Raw genomic sequence first — 14,165 nt, 5'->3', positions numbered from 1 at the left:
ATGCCAAGAGTGTGCTAAGCAGTAATCAAAGCAAAAGGTGGCTACTTTGAGGAACCTAGAATATGAAATATATTTTCAGTTGTTTCACACTTTTTTGTTATGTATAATTCCACATGTGTTAATTCATAGTTTTGATGCCTTCAGTGTGAATCTACAACTTTCATAGTCATGAAAATAAAGAAAACTCTTTGAATGAGAAGGTGTGTCCAAACTTTTGGTCTGTACTGTATATCTATTTTTTGTTGATTTTAAAGTATTATGAATGGCTGTGTGATATTAATGTTTGTCTTATCAGCTTTTTTATAAACTTTGGGGGGGGGGGGGGGGTTGTAGACACAGATTTAACTGAAATATGTGCACCATCTCTGCTTTTTGTTTTTGTCCTAAATTGTTGATCGCCTTTTCCTTATTTAAGTATGATCGCTGCATTTTAATTTTATCTTTTCCCTCTATTCTTCAGATTCCTGCCATGGACAAGAGATTTATTACACCATATTTGGACGGTCCTGACATTAGCACTTTTGAGGCAGAAGATAGTGAAAGTATCATGTCCGTCAGAGAAGACTTTTCTGAACAAGCCACCCTGTAAGCTGGTCTTTTTGTTTTATTATGGCATTTGATCCAGTTCTTATATGCGTCTAAGGGTGAACTGGTGTTGCTGTATACTACACCAAATGATCAAATTCTAAAGCTAGATAAAGCATGGATGAAGCAATCTGCCATGCCAGCTACACACAGCTGCCTGAATACCCTAACAGTGACCACATCCCATAGGAAGCACTCACTGTTTGGCTGATCATTTTTGAGTAATTCGATTTTTTTAATTGACTTTGTGGATTTGGGTGGTGCCAACAGGATCACCTATGGCTCTAATTTTCACTAATTCAGCAGGAATTTACTGAAATTAAAGCAGTGTATGGCTATCTTAAGTTTTACTTCCCACCATTCTTATTCCAGTTAAGGCTTTAATATTATTGTTTGTCATGAATCAGTAGTAACAGTCAGAGACAATGTTACCTGCAGAAAGTTTGATAAAGACCAGCTGTCAATATCCTATAAAGTGTGGATCACCTGCTGGCTAGACTGTATGTGCATGTAGATTTCCTTTATTGCTTAAAGTGGAGTTCCACCCAAAAATGGAACTTCCGCTTTTCAGAATCCTTCTCCCCCCCCCCCCTCTGGTGTCACATTTGGCACCTTTCAGGGGGAAGGAGGGAGCAGATACCTGTGCAATCCAGGTACTTGCTCCTACTTCCGAGCATGGCGCTTCCTCTATTCCCCCCGCTGTCTTCTGGGAGACACAGCAGGGACCAGTGGGATCGCACCGCGCAACTCGCACATGCACAGTAGGGAACCAGAAAGTGAAGCCGCAGATTTATGTCAGATTTATATTGGACAGGAAGTGAAGTGAAATCTCTCCAATGGGACACAGATAGCAAATGTAAACCTTACTTATAAAATTATAACCCCCCCCCCCCCCCGCCGCTATATACAGAAGGAAAACACAGTTTTACCTTTAGTTCTACTTTAAAGGGGTTGTAAAGGACATTTTTTTTCCCTAAATAGCTTTCTTTACCTTATTGCAGTCCTCCTTCACTTACCTCATCCTTCCATTTTGCTTTTAAATGTCCTTATTTCTTCTGAGAAATCCTCACTTCCTGTTCTTCTGTCTGTAACTACACACAGTAATGCAAGGCTTTCTCCCTGGTGTGGAGAAAGCCTCTTGAGGGGGGAGGGGTGAGCAGGAGTGTCAGGACGCCCACTAACACATAGCTCCTTTCTTTATCTGCAAAGTAGAGAGTGCCCCCTTCCCCCTTCAAGAGGCTTTCTCCACACCAGGGAGAAAGCCTTGCATTACTGTGTGGAGTTACAGACAGAAGAACAGGAAGTGAGGATTTCTCAGAAGAAATAAGGACATTTAAAAGCAAAATGCAAGGATGAGGTAAGTGAAGGAGGACTGCACTAAGGTAAAGCTATTTAGGGGAAAAAAAATTCCTTTACAACCCCTTTAATCTAAGTGTTTTTTTTTTTTTCATCTTACAGATGTGTAAACTTTTTACACATACATATCTGATTCATGCATGACAGTTTGTGATTAACATCATTATTTCTTAATGGTAAATTAAGGGACACAGGATGAAGCAATTCAGGTGCATTGGGTTATGCTGCTGCCTTCAAGAGATTGGACAGTGGCTCATGGCTGTAAGGACAAATATGAAATTAGGCTGCCACTCCCATCGTGCTTCAGTTTTTTGCTAGTGTGCTACAAGAACAGGCATCTTCTCTCCCCTAAGAAACGCAACGTCTTTTCATAACTTTTTCGTCTCGCAAGTTACTTTAGCTGCTGTAGAGCCAGGGCTGTTTTTCCACCTTTCCGGAGCAACTAATCCTTGGCATTGCAACAGAAGTCATGCCTAAACCCCATGAAAGTAAGAAGCAGAGCCCACCTTTAATGTGTCCTTGAGCACTGGGGTCTCCTCAGCTAGACACCTGTATGTAAAATGTGACTCATCCATACAAGACTTTACAGGTCCAGGGCTGTTGTGCATCCAACTTCCCATCCCTAAATATGCCTCAAGGGGTGTGCCCACAGTACAGGTCAAGACCAGTGGAAACAGCATGTTCGTATGTGCGTGCGTACATGTAGTGCTTGTATTGCTCTGGTTCTTCCCTTAAGGGTTTACCTTGTAGGGCTCTGACTGAGACCACTGTTGTTCACACCGCTTGCGGTAGAAAAGGGCGCTATGCCATGTTTGAATTTGATACTTTAGCTGCCCTCTACTGTGACCTATGCAGACTTTTTGGCCCTTCTGCTCCTGCACAGATTTCCTCTCAGGGCTCTCATTGGTAATGAATGCACCACATTTCGAGCCCTACTGCTACTGGCGATCCACAATCCTTTGACTGTTCACCTGGGCTCCCTGCTGTCCTACAGTGACCCTTCCTGCTCTTGTGGGCAATCCTTAGCTGTATACCTAAAATGGAAAATCATAAGCACAAGGGCAACAGTCCCAGGGGGCCTTGCCAGCTCACAGTCTTCTAAGAGTGCCATGGGGTTTTGCAATGTACTCCCTTAGAGACCTGAAATTGATAACCCAGACCACTGTCCCTTGCCTGAGTTCCAAAAATCTTTAGAGTCTTCCCTTTTCATGGGTAACTCGTTCTCCAGAGAAAATCTCTATACTGTGTATAAGTTAGGAAGAATTAGCACGCTCGGAGTGCAGGGGCCACAAGGGTACTTTCATGCCCTCTCCTCTAGAGTCTTGGGGCTTTCCCTGGGGCTGCAGCTGCTTTTGCACAGGCAGATGAAGATCACGAGGATTCTACCCTATCCTCTGTCGCAAATGGGGGGATACTGGATGGGGCCCACTTGGATCTCAACGTGGTTATGTGCGTTCTTCACAAACTGACCTTTGAACCTTGCAAGGATAATTCTTTGTGTGCCCTCACACAAGGTTGCCTTCCTCATGCCATCAACTTTACAAGATGAGTGTCTGAGTTGGTGACTTAGAGGCGTAGTAAACGTCCATTCTAGCACCTTATGTTTTTCACCTGCATAGGATGTGTATTGATCATGTAGTTTATTTTACGAGGCTGTCAGCTGGTTTTTGTTTCACACGGGCATTGCAGTTTACCAAATGGATTTTCAGTTGTAAGGTTCTTGTAGTGGTTCTATATTCTCTGTGGGTTTTCATGGACCTGTTAGCTCCCCCCCCCCTGTTTTGCACACCCTTCACTTGGACTGCTTTTGGATATTCCAATGTACATGAAATACATCATTCTGTGTCCCTTAATGTGCAATTAAAAAATAGGATTTTTCACCTACCGTAACATTCTTTTCTTAGGCCCCTTTCACACTGTATTTCAGAACGCGTATTTCAGGTGTTTTAGCGCTACAAATAGTGCATACATAATGCCTGAAATAACCCTGCCCCAGCATTCTCAATGTGAAAGCCCGAGGGTTTTCACACTGAGGCGATGCGCTGGCGGAAGGAAAAAAAATCTCCTGCAAGCAGAGCGGGGTGTATATACCGCTCCTTCCCATTGAAATCAATGGGACACCGGGCGGTATTAACGCGGTAAATGCGACGGTATAGCGGTGCTAAAAATCGCGCCGCTATACCGCCACTGCACCTCCGGCGCCCAGTGTGAAAGGGGCCTTAGAGTATATTAGGAAACACAGGTTCTCCTGTTCTTATTCTATCCTATTTTACTCCTTGTTAAGAAGAATATGTGAATACTTGAATGCCCAGTGGCCACTGGTTCATTTTAAGTTGGCACACATCTACTGCTAGCTGACATGGGTTCTAACTCTTCCCCACTATAACCGAAACCAATGTCAATGTTTATGTTCAGCCAAAACCTTTTTTTTTTTTTTCTTGCATCCCTGGTCATGGATATTTTTCTACCATGCAAATGTCCATTGTTTCTAATTGCTCTTTCATTTCTACAGTTGTGTAATTTTTACTTGTTACAGTGCCCAGTTTTAGACCGCTATATTTAAAATGTTACAATTTAATTTGTGGCCTAATGCAGTTTATCGAGAGGTCTTGTAAACATAATCTTCCTTTATGAAGGCAGAAGTACTGATTATGGTGGACTATAAACCTGTTTTACCAATATTTTGTGTGTTTTCAGAGAAACAATTTCCAAAAAAGCTAAAACTAAAGCCAAAAAGAAGCCAAGGAAGCGTTTGGACAGTTCCGGAGGATACAACCTTTCTGACGTTATTCAAAGCCCACCTTCAACAGGTCTGTTTGCCATTTCCTGGGTTTCGTCATTCATCTCTACTATTCCTTTTCCTTTTCATGCTTTAATATGTAGTTTTAACTAAAAAACACTTTTTACTTATCTGGATCTCTTTATATTTGCATGCCCCATTCTCCTTGAAACACATATTGGAGGTTCGGAGTATAGATTACCAGTAAATGATAACATTTAGAGAGACCTTCAAATTGGGATAGGGGCAGGGGCGGACTGACAACTCATGGGGCCCCTGGGCAATATAAGATTATGGGGCCCCTCTGGCTTACAGATGGCCACCACGCCAGGAGGCAGTGCAGAGGCAGGGCAGCTAAAATCTTGGGATATTCACATTAAAAGCATGTCAGTTTCGGACATATCAGGGACAGATCTAAAAAAAAACACAGATTTTTACATACTGTCCCTGGTTTTACTGAGCCTGGCAACCCTGATGGGGCCCCCTAGTGGCATGGGGCCCTCTGGCAGTGCCCGAGTGACTCAATGGTCAGTCCGCCCCTGGATAGGGGTTCATTTTTGTATGTTCTATTAATTCCTGGAGATGTTTACCAAAAGATATGTCTTCAATGCATAAGATATATCCTCAATAAAGAAGCACTGTAACGGTTAAATGCTCAGTATTAAGCATGAGTGTGAATACCTTTCATAACCATGAAGTTAGTGGTATGTTAATAGCATTGAACAAAGTAAAGTGTATGATAGGACTACGTAAAGAATCAAACATATCCAGTACATCTCCATTTTTATTCCTTTCTAGACACTGTAGGTACAGAATAATACTTGCTGATCTGCCAAAAATTCGGAATTGTGTCAGCCCTGCCTAGCTGTCCTATTACATTACTAAATTCCTCACCTTCTCTTTTCTTTAGTCCAAGATAATAACTAGGTGGGCTAAATAGGTTTCTTGAGATGACGCAGGAACAGTAAACAAGACCCAGTTCTGTTCTGAATTTCTGACAAGATCAAGGTTTTTTGTGCACATATCAAACAGATATAAAACACTTTCAATTGCAGATTTAAAAAAGCAAAAAGAGAAATTCCATTGTAAGGGTTGACGCACGAGGAGGGACAGAGGGGAGAGATGCAGATTGACATTTTTTCACTTTGGGAGGGTGAATGCCAATCGGCTGTGTTCAGGCAGAGGCTCAGGAGTCTTGCAGCCTCATAGGACTCCTACTACAAGCTTTAACCAGACACTCATAGAAGTTACAAGACTGATATATACTGCTGATGAGAAAAGGTATTTAGCAGTTTATATTTAATAAAAATAATTGCATTTCCATGTTCTGTGTACTGTGGGAGACCAGATATAGTGAACGCAGGGTCCTGGGTTTAGTAGCACTTTATCTGGTAATTCAAAATGAGTATATGATGGAAAATTGCATAAGAGGGTCACTCCAATAAAAAACACATCTCAAAACGATATGCAAGTCTTTTTTTTTTTTTTTTTTAAGAGTCTGTCCCTCTTGTCCTCTAAGCATCTTTTTATTTTAATAGCCTTGCTGTTCAACAGAGATCCTTGATACATAGAGCAAATTTCTTGTAATTTCAACTTTTAACTGAAAAATTTACATATATCTTCAGCTGCCTATAGCTCTTTACACTTAGTACTACTGATTGCTTTAATGTGGTTTTTCATGCGTGTAACCCCTGCTTATGCATATTTTCCTCATATGCTCAGTTTGAATTGACCAGGATTGCAACTGGTTTAGTTCATGTATTTGCAGCATTTCGAAGCATTATAATACATTAATTATGTTCTGTTTTAAAGTGTTGGTTTAAGGTGGTTCTAAAGGCAGAAAGTTTTTTTTTTTTACCTTCATGCATTCAATGCATGAAGGTAAAACTTTTTGCCAGCAGCTTCCCTCCCCCAGACCCCTCCTTATACTTACCTGAGCCTGATCTCAGTCCTCTCTCCTCATTGGCTGAGACGCAGCAGTGGGAGCCATTGTCTTCTGCTGCTTTCAATCACAGCCAGTGAGGAGAGAGCGAGGCGGAGCTGCGCTCTATGGGCCAGATTCTTAAATGAGATACGACGGCGTATCTCTAAGTTGCACGGTCGTATCTATGCGCCTAATTCTTAGAATCAGTTACGCATAGATTTCCCGTAGATCCGACTGGCGTAACTGTGTTACACCGTTGCATCGTAAATGCATATTTACGCTGGCCACTAGGTGGCGCTTCCGTCGAATTCCGCGTCGAGTATGCAAATTAGCTAGATACGCGAATTCCCGAACGTACGCCCAGCCGACGCAGTAAAGTTACGCCGTTTACGTTAGGCTTTTCCCGGCGTATAGTTACCCCTGCTATATGGTGGCGTAAGTGCGGCGTACCAATGTTAAGTATGGCCGTCGTTCCCGCATCGAAATTTGAAAAAGTTACGTTGTTTGCGTAAGTCGTCCGTGAATGGGGCTGGACGTCATTTACGTTAACGTCTAAACCAATGACGTCCTTGTGGCGTGCTTTGGAGCAATGCACACTGGGAAATTCCACGGACGTCGCATGTGCCGTTCGGGAAAAACGTCAATCACGTCGGGTCACCGTACATTTACATAAAACACGCCTCCCTGATCCAAATTTGAATTAGGCGGGCTTACGCCGGCCGATTTACGCTACGCCGCCGCAACTTACAGAGCAAGTGCTTTGAGAATACAGCACCTGCCCGTCTAAGTTGCGGAGGCGTACCGTAAATCGGATACGTTACGCCGCCGCAAAGATACGTGCTCCTACGAGAATCTGGCCCTATGTGTCTTATAGGCACATAGAGATGGCTCGGGAGCAAGCATGCACAAGTGCCCTCCCTGCGACCGGCTTACTATGGGGCACTCAGGGGGGAGGAGCCCAGAGCACCTGTGAGGGACCCAAGAAGAGGAGGATCAGGGCTGCTCTGTGCAAAACCACTGCACAGAGCAGGTAGGTATAACATGTTTGTTTATTGTTTTATTAAATTTTTGTATTCTTTCCTTTAGAATCACTTTAATGCTGATACAGTGGAATGTGTATATTTGTGTTTTACATTGATAAAAGTACACTTTTTTCCTAATTATAGGATGTGAATATACTCCTAGTTATTACATTATTTTTCTCATATCATTACTGTGTCAGGTTTCTGTCTCTTCATGGTCTTGTACTGTATTTTTTTCATTGGCTGTAAATGTGTATTTTCCTTTGATGAGTTCATGTTTTAGTGATAGAATACACATTACGTTTTGGCACGTTTTCTTTGCAATCTGGCTAATATTTCTGCAATGGCACTGTTCACTAAATAACACTGTGTTATCAGCTGTGTTTTCCTGTGGTTATTGTATTTGGGCTCCTAAAGCAATATATACCTTAAATGAGATTCAACGCTTTTATTGCTTTTAACATGTCCTTTTTTACCAGTTTGGTCCTTTACAAGAGTGTGGTTAGCAATGTATTACATTGAAAATGTCCTAATCCTTACCCATAATGGGTCTATATGAGAATATGCAGTCTGCACAATTTATATATTATGTTTTTTTGAAGAATGTTAAGTTGCCGTTAAATCAGTTATATTGTCCCTGTATTGGGTATCAGTGATATACAGCATTCTACAGAGTTTTACATTCATTGTCTACTCTTTTACAGGACTACTCAAGTCAGAAAAAAACAATTCTGTTGAGTCACTACAGGACTTGCTGACTTCAGATTCTGAAGGAAGCTTTGCAGGTGCAAGTAGCCCAAGAGAATTGCAGTCACCTGACTTGACTGCCGCATTTAGTCCTGTGAAAAAGGAGGTATGTGAAGGTTTTCTGCTGAAATTATATGACTAATTTTCCTTTACTCCATAGGCATTTTTTGTATTACGTTAATGCTAGTTTTAATATACTTTTAGAAACATTAGTGGTTTAGGGAACTATGATAAATAAAAGAAGAGACGCTCCCTTAGCAGTTGATTCTTTTTCATAAAACAGATATAATTAATATAACATATCTTTTTGTGTTTTACCCTATAAATTGCTTGTCTGTGTTTACTTTTGAAAGTGTTCCCCAGCTGCACTGACACATTGGCTGTACTATATGTTCCCTTTGTGCCCTATGGAGTCCCCTTTACATGCATGCTCCTGCTCTGTACTAAACTTTACCTGCAGCTCTCTGAACGCCGCGCACATAGCGTGAGATAGGCAAAGCCGCTGTTGATCACTTTAAAGAGGTTGTAAAGGTACATTTTTTTCCCTAAATAGCTTCCTTTACCTTAGTGCAGTCCTCCTTCACTTACTTCATCCTTCAATTTTACTTGTAAATGTCCTTATTTCTTCTGAGAAATCCTCACTTCCTGTTCTTCTGTCTGTAAACTCCACACAGTAATGCAAGGCTTTCTCCTTGGTGTGGGGTGTCGTACTCGCCCCCTCCCTTGGACTACAGGTGAGTCAGGATGCTCTCTACGTTGCAGATAGAGAATGGAGCTGTGTGTTAGTGGGAGTCCTGATTCTCCTGTAGTCCAAGGGAGGGGGCGAGCATGACACTCCACACCAGGGAGAAAGACTTGCATTACTGTGTGGAGTTACAGACAGAAGAACAGGAAGTGAGGATTTCTCAGAAGAAATCAGGACATTTAAAAGCAAAATTGAAGGAAGAGGTAAGTGAAGGAGGACTGCACTAAGGTAAAGTAAGCTATTTAGGAGAAACAAATGGTACCTTTACAACCCCTTTCAGTTATATGCAATAAATAAATGCATCCACACACCATTCAGCATGGTAGAACACTTACCTTCTTCAATTCCTGCAGTATTTCCTTCAATGTGGTCCTGGCTGGCTCCTCTTCATACTGTGCAAGCAAACCTTATCTTCTTTGATTTATTTGGATAGCTGTACTAATGGCAATCTCCAGTGCTGCTTGCCCATTGATGTTGAAGAAAGTTGTGCTTTAATTGAGGGGGATACTTGCATATGAAAGACTAATCATTCAATCTGGTTCTCCTCATTCAGATATTAAATAGTCCCCATTCTCCAATAAAGTGGTTTTAAAGTCTTAAGGTTTTTCACATTAATGCATTCTGGTAAAAAAAAAAACTTCTGTGCTGCAAAATTCCCCCATCTCCCCTTTATACTTACCTGAGCCCGATCCAATCCAGCGATGTGCATGAGAGCAGCGGCTCTCACCACGGTGTCCCTCCTCTCTGGGCAAATTGGTAGCAGCAGGAGCTATTGGCTCAGAGGACGGGGCCAAACTTCCCTCTCTGTGTAAATAGACACAGACTGGGTGGCTCAGAAGCAAGCACGCACGGGTGCCCCCATTTAAAATAGCTTTCCATGGGTCACTTGCCGAAGAGGAGGACCCTAGAGCATTGACGGGGGACCCCAGAAGTAGAGGATCAAAGTTTCTACAGGTAGTGCAGAATTATTAGGCAAGTTGTATTTTTGAGGATTAATTTTATTATTGAACAACAACCATGTTCTCAATGAACCCAAAAAACTCATTAATATCAAAGCTGAATATTTTTGGAAGTAGTTTTTAGTTTGTTTTTAGTGTTAGCTATTTAAGGGGGATATCTGTGTGTGCAGGTGACTACTATTACTGTGCATAATTATTAGGCAACTTAACAAAAAAAAAATATATACCCATTTCAATTATTTATTTTTACCAGTGAAACCAATATAACATCTCAACATTCACAAATATACATTTCTGACATTCAAAAACAAAACAAAAACAAATCAGTGACCAATATAGCCACCTTTCTTTGCAAGGACACTCAAAAGCCTGCCATCCATGGATTCTGTCAGTGTTTTGATCTGTTCACCATCAACATTTCGTGCAGCAGCAACCACAGCCTCCCAGACACTGTTCAGAGAGGTGTACTGTTTTCCCTCCTTGTAAATCTCACATTTGATGATGGACCACAGGTTCTCAATTGGGGTTCAGATTAGGTGAACAAGGAGGCCATGTCATTAGTTTTTCTTCTTTTATACCCTTTCTTGCCAGCCACGCTGTGGAGTACTTGGACGCGTGTGATGGAGCATTGTCCTGCATGAAAATCATGTTTTTCTTGAAGGATGCAGACTTCTTCCTGTACCACTGCTTGAAGAAGGTGTCTTCCAGAAACTGGCAGTAGGACTGGGAGTTGAGCTTGACTCCATCCTCAACCCAAATAGGCCCCTCAAGCTCATCTTTGATGATACCAGCCCAAACCAGTACTCCACCTCCACCTTGCTGGCGTCTGAGTCGGACTGGAGCTCTCTGCCCTTTACCAATCCAGCCACGGGCCCATCCATCTGGCCCATCAAGACTCACTCTCATTTCAGCAGTCCATAAAACCTTAGAAAAATAATTCTTGAGATATTTCTTGGCCCAGTCTTGACGTTTCAGCTTGTGTGTCTTGTTCAGTGGTGGTCGTCTTTCAGCCTTTCTTACCTTGGCCATGTCTCTGAGTATTGCACACCTTGTGCTTTTGGGCACTCCAGTGATGTTGCAGCTCTGAAATATGGCCAAACTGGTGGCAAGTGGCATCTTGGCAGCTGCACGCTTGACTTTTCTCAGTTCATGGGCAGTTATTTTGCGCCTTGGTTTTTCTAAAAGGTTCTTGCGACCCTGTTGACTATTTTGAATGAAACGCTTGATTGTTCGATGATCACGCTTCAGAAGCTTTGCAATTTTAAGAGTGCTGCATCCCTCTGCAAGATATCTCACTATTTTTGACTTTTCTGAGCCTGTCAAGTCCTTCTTTTGACCCATTTTGCCAAAGGAAAGGAAGTTGACTAATAATTATGCACACCTGATATAGGGTGTTGATGTCATTAGACCACACCACTTCTCATTACAGAGATGCACATCACCTAATATGCTTAATTGGTAGTAGGCTTTCGAGCCTATACAGCTTGGAGTAAGACAACATGCATAAAGAGGATGATGTGGTCAAAATACTCATTTGCCTAATAATTCTGCACTCCCTGTAGTTGCAAAACCATTGCACAGAGCAGGTAAGTATACCATGTTTGTTACTTTAATAAAAAGCTTTATTGTTGCTTTAACCACTTACAGACCACCTGCCGTCGTTATATGTTGGTACTTTGAAGAGGAATACCGTTGTTATGGTAGCAGCTAGCTACCATAACTCCGGTATCCTCTTCAGCGAGCGGTCCTCTTTCAGATAAAAATGATCTCTGCGGTGGATACGCCGCAAGATCACTTTTATCAGCGGCGGAGGCGATCGGATCCTTCTGTGTCAGTGGCCTGGAGACAAATGAGGGGAAGATGGCCCCCACCTGTCTCCATATCACTGCAGGCCAGAAGCGACAGAAAAACGTCCCTTCTACCCAATGCCCTTAAAGGGAGATATATATAAGATTGAATGTCCAGCGTATCCCCTCCCCATATATTAGATGTCAAGAGCCACCCCACCATCAGAAGTTGAGTCCCCCACTCTCCCTTGCATCACAGGTTCGGCTTGCAGGTCTTGTGTTTGACACCTGTGCTTTAGGGTGTTAGAAATATATATAATGTTTGGGGTTCTAAGTAATTTTCTAGCTAAAAAAAAAAAAAATATACAATAAATACCGTATTTTTCGGCATATAACACGCACCCTAATTTTAAGAGGGAAGTTTCAGGGGGAAAAAATGTAAATACTGAACTTTGAAGCAAAATAAGGGTAGCTCAGGAAGTGAGTAAATCCTTCTGGGGCTGGGGTTCTAAGTAATTTTCTAGCAAAATAAAGGTTTTTAACTTGTAAACACCAAATCTCAGAAAGAGGCTCGGTCCTTAAGTGGTTAACTAAAGAGGTATATAGCTTTTACATTTTATAGGATCAATAAAAAAAAAGGTATTCAAAATATGAAAAAAAGCATTATGGATTTTCTTCTCTGTTGCCATGCTCCAATTGCTCCAGCAAATTTGCTTTCACTGTGAGTAATTTGATTAGCCTACTGATCACATAATTCACATAATCCTGTATTGCACTGAATGGAAGTTGGTATATGACCATAGTCATTTAATGGCATTACAATAACAAGCTACATGTGTTTTACATGGTACTTACATTTGATGCCCAAAAAAACACTTTTTTTTTTTTTGTGAAGAATGCAAACTGAAAAAGCAACCCAGTGTAATGTTATATCTATTAATGTAAAATAAAGACATTGAATGTGTAGTATGTTAAGGTAATGCACTTTTAACCTAGATATTTTTTTCTACTGTAGTCAAAAAATAAAGTTGGGAATATTATCACCAGCATCTCACCACCTTCAGTCAGTGAGCCAGCTGCAAAAAGTGTGCCAAAACCCAAACCTTCCTCTCCTAAGATGATTCCAAACAGCAAGCCTGCTCCTACCACTTCTCCAAATTGGGTCACCGTATCTTTCAGGTACATGTATGAACAAGTTATATCTGTTTTACTGAAACAAAATTGTGAAATATTGCAATCCGCATATTACAGGATTGAAGAATGGTAAATACCGTATTTATCGGGGTATAGCGCGCACCCCTAAAGTTGCCCCGAATTCCTGTGGCGTCCGTCTGCGGCTTCGGGTGTCCTCTTCGTCGGGTCCGGCGTCCTTCTGCGGCGTCCTCCCCGCTCGTTTCCCACGCTGAGTTTAAATACTGCGCCGCCATATACAGAGCGCAGTGCACTCGTGTATTGTTGGGCAGGCTCGGCAACTCTCGCGCTGACGTCCTGTACGTCCAGGACGTCAGCGCGAAAGGACCCGAGACTGCCCTACAATACACGAGTGTACTGCGCTCGGTATATGTCGGCGCAGTATTAAAACTCGGCGCGGGAAAGCGGGTATCGGCGTATATCGCGCACCCACGATTTTGCCCTGATTTTCAGGGCAAAAAAGTGTGCGGTATACGCCGATAAATACGGTACATTTAGCATTCCTCCCTCTACCACACACAAACACGCGTGCGTGCAGTCCTGCTAAGCATGGCACATACTGATGGAGACGTCACTGTTATGCTGTAGCTCTCTTTGCGGCAGGCCACCATCTAATAAATCCTTGTTCTTGTAGTCATGGGTTATATTGGGGTATTGATACTGGAATTTCCCCCACTGCCCTTGCCCCTTTGCCATTCGATTATAAGCTTTTTATTTCGGAGCAAGTAGAGCACCCAATTATCACCTTTGTTAAAGTGGTTGTAAACCTCAGTTGTGAAATCTGAACAAAGCACAATCATCCGTAGTGTTTACTTGTCTATCTCCAAAGCTCTGAGTGCCGTTTCTCTCTGGTGCTTCGTTCCTCTGTTATCAGTCACTTCTGAGAAGTTTTCACGACACATAAGATACATTTGTGATGAGGGAGCTCCGCACACAGCTTGTCTATTCACAACACGGCTCTATCCTTCCTTCAGTCCTGTGCTGTGTCTGAGGGTGGGGGTGTCCCTTTCCTCCAATCAGCTCTCACACACTGTAACTGCAGTTCTCTGCCCCCCTCCTCTCTGCTCCTG

At 42.3% G+C, this 14,165-nt stretch overlaps 1 protein-coding gene across 1 annotated transcript in view; it reads left to right on the top strand.

The window, feature by feature from the left end:
* Nucleotides 1-14,165, top strand: part of IBTK (inhibitor of Bruton tyrosine kinase) — a 128,499-nt gene that overhangs the window by 69,476 nt on the left and 44,858 nt on the right. Inside the window, exons 20-23 of the mRNA XM_040350013.1 lie at nucleotides 461-585; nucleotides 4,639-4,751; nucleotides 8,371-8,519; nucleotides 12,920-13,083. Of these exons, the coding sequence (XP_040205947.1) occupies nucleotides 461-585; nucleotides 4,639-4,751; nucleotides 8,371-8,519; nucleotides 12,920-13,083 (551 nt within the window). The remainder of the gene's footprint in view (nucleotides 1-460; nucleotides 586-4,638; nucleotides 4,752-8,370; nucleotides 8,520-12,919; nucleotides 13,084-14,165) is intronic.

The sequence above is a fragment of the Rana temporaria genome, chromosome 4 (assembly GCF_905171775.1).
Source record: "Rana temporaria chromosome 4, aRanTem1.1, whole genome shotgun sequence".
Classification (NCBI taxonomy): domain Eukaryota; kingdom Metazoa; phylum Chordata; class Amphibia; order Anura; family Ranidae; genus Rana; species Rana temporaria.
The sequence above is the reverse complement of the archived record's forward strand: the minus strand, read 5'-3'. Positions and strand labels throughout refer to the sequence as shown.